We start from the raw sequence: 10,960 nt of genomic DNA on the forward strand, positions 1-10,960 counted from the left end.
TTTGTACAAACGATTTGATATCAACAACTGTGGCGCCAAGTTAAATTCTACTACAAAATAAAAAGTAAAACCTAAGTGATACTATCTTTATTATTTACCTAATCCAAATGGTACCATCTTTAATTTTTATATAATTAAAAAATTTAATTTAAATAGAAAAATTTTTCATGTAAAAACACTTGGCGCTGCTAGATCTCGATATAATAACATGGTAGTATAATAGTTATATTACATTATATTACTCACCTCGTTTTCCTGCTCAGTTTGTTGATCTGCGTAATCGCTCATCATTTTGACAAAATTCAAATTGTAGCGATCATTGGCTATTGTCGCTACAACTTAAATAAATCGAACTACAGAAGCGACTGACAGCGACGACTTTCAAGCGACTGATGGAGTCGCGTGACTCTCCGATCGCTACAAAAGTTGCGACCAATCGCCGCCATGAAAAGGTACCTTAAGAAAACTCAGCGGCGACCGGAGTGAACTTACCAAGATAAGGCACCAGTGATTCAGCACACGCGGAGCGCACGTGGCCCCTCACCACCGATAGGATGCCGGTGACTCAAGCGCACCCACGGCGCTACTGTCCACGACGCCTCGATGGAACAAAGAACTGTAACGAACTAGTAGGGGAACATCCATCGCCTATATAAACCGCTCCATCCGAGTGCACCCTCAGAGTATGTACAGAGTATGTACAGAGTATTCGACAGAGTATAAGCTTAACATCAGAGTATGAAGTGCAGTCTATAGAGTACAGAGTAAATTCAAGCGCAGATTTCTATACTACACTAGATCGCTAACTTAAGTAGTGGGGAGTGAAGCAACCAATGTTAGCGTAAGGCAATCAGCTCTTCACACAGAGATTCAGAATATCAGTGAGAAAGGGCATTTAACCAATAACGAAGACAGCAATTATTTTAACTATCCTTTATTAACCGTAGCGTCTCTATGCTAGGTTCGAAAGCAACTAACTATAACACGGTACACAAACCGGCAGACAGTAAGTCCCACGGCACCACGCATGCGCATGACAACAAACGGAAAATATACAAGGCTTACTTCAATAATCAATCAGTATTATCCGCATTGCAAATGACCGACATTTCTGTTTTTTTGTATAATTACATCGTATTTTGTGAAATGTATGTTCAATAGTTTCAATAAAAATACAATTAAAAATTTTCAAAATGCCACAAATTTGTTGTATAAAACATTGTAAAAAAGTTCGACGATCGGGTTTGCATTTCTTTACGTAAGTATGTCTCAAATTCCTATATTCTACGAAAGTATAATTGAAAAATTACATTATTTAAGGTTAATTTTAAATAATTTACACTTATTTAATGTTTTATAGGCGTAATACTGTAAATAATTATTTTATAAATATATTAGGTTCCCATTTAAGAGAGAAGAAATTTTTAAGAAATGGATTGAGATGATTGGACAAGATAATTTTAAGCCTGCAAAACACAGTGTGATCTGTAGTGATCATTTCACTCCAAATGATTATGAGATAAGACCAGGTGCATACAAACCGAGATTGAAAGAATGTGCAGTTCCAATTCGCTATAACAATAATGATGAAAACATTTCTGTAGAAATTTCAGAGAATTTATTGCCAGAAGTGATAGAAAATAATTCAAATATTGAACATTCACAAAAGGTACATTTGTCATTATATGTACATAATATGCATTCAAATAAAATGTTATAATTTTTTTAGAATAAACTTACGAGGAAACGCAGCATATCAATTGATCCAAATGAAGATGTATCATTTTTAAATAAAAAATGCATAAAGCGTAGAAAAATTGGAATAGAAGGAATTAAAACTCCGAGAGCTGATGCTTATTCTCCAAGAAAGAAAAAAATGCAAAAAAAAATAAAAGTCTTTTGCAACAAAAAGTACGACGTCAAGAAAATAAAATAAAATGCCTCACAGATTTGCTTAAGAAATTATCGTAAGATTTAAATAATTTTTCAATATATTACATTCACGCTGTTAAAATTACAAGAAGCTGATATTATATTTGTAGTAGTACGATGGCAAACAAACTGTTGATATTCCAAAAAATTCTTTTTTAATATTTTTGCTGCAGTCTGTTGCTATGTTTTTTGTTATATGTAATATCATGTCGACGGTCTATGTTATCACGGTGTCATTTCTTATTAAAAAAATTAGAATAATTTATATTCTCGTATTTCTTACAATAGGGATAAGAAATTAATTGAAAGTAATGCATTTGAATTAATTAATCATCAATTGGTGGAATGACTGCAGCTTTATTTGAGAGTGAATGGAAAAATCACAATCATGCAAATACCGGAGTCCGATATTCAAAAGAACTGAAGAACTTTGCATTAACTGTCCATTACTATTCTCCAAAGGCTTATAATTATTGCAGGTTTTTATAATCATCCTATTACGATATTGTAAAAAATAATCATATTTTATTCAAGTTTAGTGGCAATTAAACCATTGGATAGAAAAATAGACTATCCGCAATGATAAGGCAGGATCAAAAAGTTACATTAAAAGTTAATTTTTTTTACATTAAATTGATTTTTTGATTCTGTTATTAACGCAGATAGCGTCTTATTTTTCACAGTGGTTCAATTATACTATACTATTAATTAACGTTCAATTATACTATACTATTAATTAACGTCTCGTGCTTTTTTATATCATTGATAATGATTTAATATACATCGAATTTTTGTATTATAAATATAATTACATAAAAATACATTAAAAAAAAAATACATTATAAAAGTACATTTAAACACTATGAGTGGCTGGTTGTTAATCGCAATGTGATCAACGAGTGCCACTCATTGTATTACTATTGACATATTATAATATATGTGACATGTGATGCGCTGTCACACTGTTGTGATTTAATTTAATATTTTATTTATATTTTCAAACATAAATATATTATTTTCCTTTCTTTATTCGAGTCTGGCTACTTTCTCATTAAATAACCTTTTCCCTTAAACAAATATTTTTTTAATATATGATTTTTATACCTTTAAATATAAGTATTTATATTCTTAACCTTTATTTTTAATTGTTAGTATGAGAATAAAAATTTTATTCGTTTAAATGTTGGCGCGATTGTACGTGTCATAAATGGCGACGTATCCTATCCATGCTTCAATTTGCTTTACCCCCACTACCTAAGTTAGCGATCTAGTGTAGTATAGAAATCTGTGAGTGCAACGTCAGCTTACACCGAGTATACCTCGTATACCGAGTCTAAGCCAGACAGTCTACAAAGTCATACTCTCCGCGCGTCCGCCGTGCGTCAAGATCCCGTAAATCCGGAATTTAGAATTGATTTTATAATTATAATAAGTTGTATACGTATTCAGTAATTATATACATATCAGTTAAGTTTAAATTCAGTATTTTTCGCAATAAGTTTTATTACAGTTTTTAAGTTGGGGGGAATTTGGGGGGATTATTAATATTTTCAGATTTGATTGCGTTGAAAGTCCGACAACCATATCGGCACGCAATTATCATTTCTGAAATTAATTCATTTAAATGAATTTACAATAGTTCAACATCTTAACGTTCTGACCGTTATGGCGCTTCTTAATTTAAAATTATTATGTTTAAATTCAGTGTTTTTATTCAATTGCCTATCCTCATTAAATCTATCTTAAATAATTCTAACGCGACGAATTAAACTATATAATATAAACGATACATCAAGCTGCTACCAACAATCAGAAGGAAGGAAGGAAGGAAGGAAGCCAATCAATTCGACGCATTTCAATTAACAACGAAAGGTAGGAAGAAAACAGTATTTACAACATAACACTTTTATTAATTATAGTCGTGTATTTGCATGGGTAGCAAGGTTGAATTACACCTCGCCACGGGAGCAGTGCATAATTTCATAATTATCAATTAATAATTACATTGCCAATTGCATCGAATGAGACGCTGAGGTTGAATTACACCTCACCGACTAAAATCTTTGTAACTGAGCATTGTCAACTATATACATGTGTCCGTTGCTAAGGCCATTAAGGAACCGACAATTGAGTCAAGCCGCTGCTCTCACAGCCTTTTTGGACACAGCCACGTGTTGCATGACCACGTATTTCGTAGCCGACGGGAATACCATTTGTCAAAGGTGCCACAAAAATAATTCCTTTTTGCCGTCGCACCCTCAAAGCCGTATAACAAAACATTACTTACACATCAAAACGCAACTTGTAGAATATCATGGCGCCAACTGTAATCTCGTAATACCAACATCTAGATTCACTCACACGTGTCCTGCATGCTTATCCATTTTGAGACAGTACGAGCAATTTTCACATCTCATCTTCGCAGAAATCGGAGATTCCATTATAATTCCAGTTAACGATATCTTGCACTTATAGTATCCCCAGTTACTCATGTGTCCACCAACCTCCCAGTATTTCCAAATTCCTAGTAACACGAACAGGACTCTCCCATTTCAACGCTGGGCAGATACTGCGTCTGGATGTCTCGCGAAATATTACAATCATAGAATAAACAACGCCATTGTTAAGTACAAAATTACATGATTGGATTTGATCGATTTGGCGCCTGGCGCCAACCTTGCCGCATGCGCTATACGTCCCGATAGAGGATCGCGATTATTGGAACCGCGCGTGCGTTGTTGCGACCGTTTGGGTCGGCTGGCGAGCGCGCCACCTTTTTCCTCCTACTCTCCCGCGTGTAAGTTGCGCGCGCATTTCTTCTTCATTCTCTGCCATCTTTGTACGACGAAAAACCACCGACAAGAAACCGCTATACTGCCGTTACATGTGTATCCACGAGTGCAAGCCGAATAAACTTATACTAAATAAGAGAAGCTTACTTTACTTCTCGACCACCTCCGAACGCGAAGAGAGGGATCCGCGTCTTCACCAAGGTGGGAGTGCGCGTCTCAAGTAAACAACGCGTACAGACAAAACATTGGTCCTTCGAGCCGGATCCAGCCATTTTGGATCAAAGGCTGCTCATCGGATACATGCAAGAACGGCTGCTAGTATTCTAGTATTACGAGTTCCTTCGACGAAGTCCAGATACTCTACGGGCACCACAGGTGAGTGACAGCGGCACGCTTAACCTGCAATCACGGCGAGGTCTAGTGCCAAGGCAGCCCGCCATTCCACGGTGCCGATTCATACGAGTGCCAGGGCGTACCCGCATGCGCCGTGCGCATTATCACTAGCACGAGAAGCGAGGATCGGTAGCGACGAGCAGATCTGCATCATCAGTCGTTCATCAACCGGACTCGCCCTTGGGAAATCAGACGAGAGGAACGAGAAGGCACCTGGCGGCAATTCCCTTCAAGAATCGTCGTTCTTCGCTATTGCATCGGCGAGGCACCGTTAGATTAAGACGCACAGGTATCGCGCGCTGCGTAGTCAGGTAAGGCTATCTAGATCGACCTTTGGAAACGTTTGTGTACATTATTCTATCGCCGTCTATTAATTTAAAATGTCCGTCGAAAACATTACTGCTCTAAAAAGACAGCGGACGACCATTAAGTCGTCGTGTACGCGTACGAAAACATACGTGGATGCGGTCACGTCCCTTACGCCGTCGGTAATAGCGCAACTTGAGGAACGCAAGTTAAAGCTGGATCTCAGTTGGTCGGGATATAATACCGTTCAATCGCAAATAGAAGCATTGGATGAAAATGAAGGCAGCGATCGTTGAGAGTTCAAGGAGGCATATTACGCGTTATCGGCGAAATTAAGAGAGAAACTAACTATATCTGTGCCATCGACGCGTAATATGGTGCCATCGCCATCCAATGTCTCCGATACTTATAGTTCCGTGGCGCATGTTCGATTACCGAAATTGAATCTTCCGAGTTTTAGCGGTAAATACGACGAGTGGTTTCCATTTTTTGACGCCTTCAATTCAATTATACATTCCAATGCTTCGCTCAGTAACGTTCAAAAATTGCAATACTTACGCTCTTCTCTTTCCAGTGAGGCCAGTGATGTCATCAGTTCGCTGGAAATCTCGGATTTCAATTATGAGATTGCCTGGCGATTATTGAAGGAGCGTTATGATAACAGAGAGAGAGAATCATTGTGCATACACATATTAGAGCCATCATGGACCTTCCATCTATGTCTAAGGAGAATTCCAGCGAGCTGAGGCTAATTGCGGATGGCGCGTCCAAGCATGTACGTGCCCTACAAGCACTCCAGCGCCCAACAGCCCACTGGGATGATATTCTTGTGTATATTCTAAGCGCTAAGCTCGACACAATCACTCTGCGAGAGTGGCAGTCCTCTTTGGCCGGCACGGAGCTCCCGACTCTGAAGCAGATTATCGAGTTTATATCGCATCGCTGTCAGATTCTAGAAGCGACAGGCAAGTCTTCAATCGTTTCAACCAAAAGTAACAATCCGCGTAATTCGTTACAGGCAAGGCGCCAGTCCGCATGTACGGCAACAATCGGTTATAAATGCAGTTTCTGCCAAGGCGACCACTCGATTTATAAATGCAAGGATTTTCTAGCCCTTCCAATACCGCGTAGAAATTCAGAAATCCGTAGCCGCAAAATCTGTATCAATTGTTTACGTTCTACAACGCATGTAGCTAGCAAATGCCCTTCAGGCGGTTGCAAAAATTGTAAGGCCAAACATAATGCGCTACTGCACACGACAACCGTTACTAGCACACAAGATCACGACAAGGAAAATTGCGCGAATCAGGTTATAGCCACGTCTCAAGCGACCTTGGCCACACACGCGTCGAGTCTCTCTGACAATAAAGGTGCTATACTCTCGACTGCCGTGGTGTACATCTATGATAAAGAAGACAGGCTCATCGAGGGCCGTGCATTGTTAGATTGCGGTTCGCAGGCTAACTTTATTTCCAGGAAATTTTTAACCAAGCTTGGCTTAAAACCAAGATCGATAAGCGTAGTTATCTCAGGGGTGGATGGCGCGACCACCACGTCTAATCAGAGCGTCCGCTTGAAGCTTCAATCTCGCTTAAATGCATATTCAACAGACATCGAATGTATTGTCACCGAGCAAGTGACGGGCAAACTACCCGCGGCCACCTTAGATCGTGGGGCTTTCGACATTCCTCGCAATTTAGAGTTGGCTGACCCGCATTTTTATAAATCATCTAAGGTTGATTTATTACTAGGTGTCGACGTATTCTGGGACTTGGTATGCGTGGGGCAGGTGCAGTCCTCACCCAAACACCCAACTCTGCAAAAGACGCGTTTAGGGTGGATCTTGGCCGGTCGAATCGGCCTTTCATCGAGCAATCCGCGAGGGGTAAGCACCTTTCACGCGACTATAACTAACGCACAGATACACGACCAGTTAAACCTCTTCTGGCATCAGGAAGGTTGTGTTGGGCGCCCCATTGATCGTACCCTCGTGGAGATTCGGTGCGAACAACACTTCTTAAACAGCGTTTCCCAAAACCCAGATGGTAGATTTGTGGTAAGGCTTCCCATCAAGGAGCATATAATCAGCGAAATAGGTCGTTCAAGGGACATAGCGTTAAAGCGTCTAAAGAACCTCGAGAAACGTTTTGATCGTGATCCTAACCTAAGAGTACAATATACGGAGTTCATGAATAAATATCTAACATCAGCGCATATGAAGGTTGTAGATGAACATTCCGACGAAGTTTTTTACTTACCGCATCATTGCGTTTTTAAGGGCTCTGGTCAATCTTCCAAAATCCGCATTGTCTTTGATGCATCGTGCAAAAGTAACACAGGCGTCAACGATGTACTCACAGTAGGGCCTGTTGTGCAGCAGGACTTAATGTCCATTTTACTACGATTTCCTACACATCGCTACGCTATCTCGGCTGATATAATTAAAATGTATCGACAGATTTTGGTGGATCCTTCGTAGACGAGACTGCAAAGAATATTGTGGCGCGATAATGTAAGATCGGACATCAAGGGATTTGAGTTAACGACAGTTACGTACGGTACTTCCTCCGCCTCATATTTAGCGACGAGATGTCTGACATACTTGGCGGAACAACATGAAGCGACGTTTCCGGTAGGATCAAGATGCGTCAGGCAAGACTTTTATATGGACGATATGCTCACGGGGGCAGACACGATTACTGAAGCCGAGTTAATAGTAAAGGAAGTTACGCAATTACTACGACTAGGTTTATTCGAACTCAGTAAATGGGCATCAAATTGCCCACAGTTACTCGATTATGTGGGTGGTCAGCATGGTGACTCAATCGTCATTAGTAGTAGCGAACATCCACGCGTATTGGGAGTTTTATGGAGCCAAGCAAACGACAAGTTAGGGTTTTCGTATAAGACGAACGTAGATCATCATACGGTATCAAAGCGCGCAATATTATCAGAAACCGCTAAATTGTTCGATCCCTTAGGAGTGCTAGGGCCTATTATAGTTACGGCAAAAATCATCCTCCAAGAGCTTTGGCAAGCGGGTTGTCAATGGGATGAATCCGTTCCTCAAGCCATACAATCACGATGGCTAAAATTCAAATCGCAGTTACCTGAGATAAACAGATTGCAAATTAATCGATGCGTCAAATTTGCTTCAGATCCTCGTCACGTTCAAATATATGGGTTTTGTGATGCCAGTCAGTGTGCCTATGGAGCATGCATATACGTCCGAACGGAGGGTAGCAACGAGTATCGCTTGGAGATTCTCTGTTCAAAATCTCGCATTGCACCTCTCAAGACGGTGTCTCTGCCAAGGTTGGAACTATCCGCAGCATTGTTACTAGCTCAGCTGTTGGAAAAGGTTAAAGATTCTTTTGACCTATCGCAATATGACATCTTCCTTTGGTCGGACTCGACGATAGCATTAAATTGGTTGACTTTACCTTCCCGGAAGTGGACAGCCTTCGTGGCCAACCGAGTCGGTGAAATACAACGTATCACTAGGATAGAGTGTTGGGCTCACGTTTCCTCTGCTGATAATCCTGCGGACGTGTTATCGCGTGGGCTCAATCCCCACGAGCTGGCAAACTCTTCATTGTGGTGGCAAGGCCCCGCCTTCCTACGATCTCCTCAAGATAAATGGCCAAGCGGTGGATTCAATCGACTCGCGAATGGCATGCCGGAGGCGCGGGTAGTCTCTGCAGTCGTAGTTTCTTTGGAAGGTTCCGTAATAGATGAATTGACAGGCAAATTCTCTAGTTTAAATAAAATATGTCGCATTTTGGCCTATTGCCTTAGGTTTCGCAGGGCGTGTCGCCCGAATCCGCCGACTAGGTTTGCCTCACATGACGAAATGTTACGCGCACTAAATATAGCATGTAGTACAATACAAAGGGCCTCGTTCCCCGAGAAGTATAAGGCATTAAACAAGGGGGGACCCATCAGCACATCCAGTAAATTGCTCTCACTATCTCCCTTTATGGATGAAATCGGTCTAATTCGCGTGGAAGGCAGGTTGAAAAACTCCAATCTAGGCGAGGCGCGACACCCGATATTGCTCCCTCGCGAACACGATTTTACAAAACGCGTGATAAATCATGAACATGTATGTAATATGCATGCCGGCGCGCAGGCTACTATGGCCGCCGTAAGACAGCGCTTTTGGCCTCTTGCACTACGGTCTAGTACGCGCAAAATCCTTCGGAACTGCATAACATGCTTCAGAGCCAAACCGGTTCCATCAGAGGCATTCATGGGCTCCTTGCCGGCCAGTCGCGACACGGTATCAATGCCATTTTCGCATTGTGGCGTAGACTACGCTGGTCCAATTGTAATCAAAGAGGTCAAACGTCGAAACGCCCGTAATAGCAAGGCATACATTTCCATTTTCGTATGCTTCGCCACAAAGGCGGTGCATATTGAACTAGTGAGCGATCTCACTTCGGACGCGTTCATCGGTGCGCTTAGATGTTTTATATCCCGAAGAGGTAAACCGATATGTATATACTCTGACAATGGAACTACATTTACAGGAGCTAACAACCAGCTTAAGGAGATCCGAGACTTCCTCAATTCTCAGCAAGTGCAAACGGATGTAAAACAATTCCTTTGCGAACAAGAAACTGCGTGGAGCTTCATCCCACCTAACGCGCCTCACTTCGGAGGATTGTGGGAGGCAGCCGTGAAGGCGGCCAAGTATCACATGTCGCGAATCATTGGCAAGGCTCACTTAACCTTCGAGGAGTTGCAGACGGTACTTGCTGAGATTGAGGCAATCTTGAATTCGCGTCCTCTTACACAATTAAGTAGCGACCCGAATGACTTCTCCTACCTCAGTCCAGGGCATTTTCTGGTCGGAACGGTTATGAATAGCCTTCCTTGCCGAGACTTATGCGACGTGAACGAGAACCGACTGACGCGATGGCAGCGAGTAGACCAGATGAGACAGCATTTTTGGAAAAGATGGAGCACCGAGTATCTCCATTCCCTGCAAGAGCGCCTTAAGTGGAAGGTCAACAAAGGTGCACAATTAAAATCTGGACAGCTCGTGCTCGTAAGACAACAAGGCCTAGCTCCGATGCAATGGTTATTAGGGCGAGTCCAAGAAGCTCACATCGGTTCCGACGGTATCGTACGGACCGCTACTGTTCAAACGATCAAGGGGTCATGCGTGAGACCTCTCTCTAAACTAGCGATACTGCCTATAGAGTCATAAGATACGCTATTGTATGCTTTCTCTCCCTGAGATTGTAATATTCCTCAAAGGGAATTCGTCTGTGCTGTCATTTTTTTAGTTGATAAGAAAGCCTTTTTTTTGAAAATTCATAGTTTATATGCGATGCATTCTTTAAGATCCTAGCAAGCGTTAGTTAATTAAGGTACAAGCTAGTTTTCGTTTTTGTGTGTGTTCTTGTTGAAAGCACGTCCTTTCAAAGGGGGCGGCGTGTTAAGTACAAAATTACATGATTGGATTTGATCGATTTGGCGCCTGGCGCCAACCTTGCCGCATGCGCTATACGTCCCGATAGAGGATCGCG

The 10,960-nt window shown here is 41.4% G+C and overlaps 1 protein-coding gene across 1 annotated transcript; it reads left to right on the forward strand.

The window, feature by feature from the left end:
- The first annotated feature begins 6,126 nt into the window (after nucleotides 1-6,126).
- Nucleotides 6,127-10,638, forward strand: LOC108730260 (uncharacterized). The gene is made up of 2 exons (XM_018459839.1): nucleotides 6,127-7,782; nucleotides 7,903-10,638. Exons 1-2 carry the CDS (start codon nucleotides 6,127-6,129, stop codon nucleotides 10,636-10,638), a joined length of 4,392 nt encoding a protein of 1,463 aa, XP_018315341.1.
- The last annotated feature ends 322 nt before the right edge of the window (nucleotides 10,639-10,960 follow it).

Source organism: Mycetomoellerius zeteki, unplaced genomic scaffold (genome assembly GCF_001594055.1).
Source record: "Mycetomoellerius zeteki isolate Tzet28-1 unplaced genomic scaffold, Tzet1.0 scaffold875, whole genome shotgun sequence".
NCBI classification, from domain to species: Eukaryota; Metazoa; Arthropoda; class Insecta; order Hymenoptera; family Formicidae; genus Mycetomoellerius; species Mycetomoellerius zeteki.

Coding starts and splice junctions, on each gene's coding strand:
- LOC108730260 (XM_018459839.1), top strand. CDS start 6,127: ATGGACCTTCCATCTATGTCTAAGGAGAATTCCAGCGAGCTGAGGCTA. Junction 7,783..7,902: donor GCGTCAACGATGTACTCACA/GTAGGGCCTGTT, acceptor GATCCTTCGTAG/ACGAGACTGCAAAGAATATT.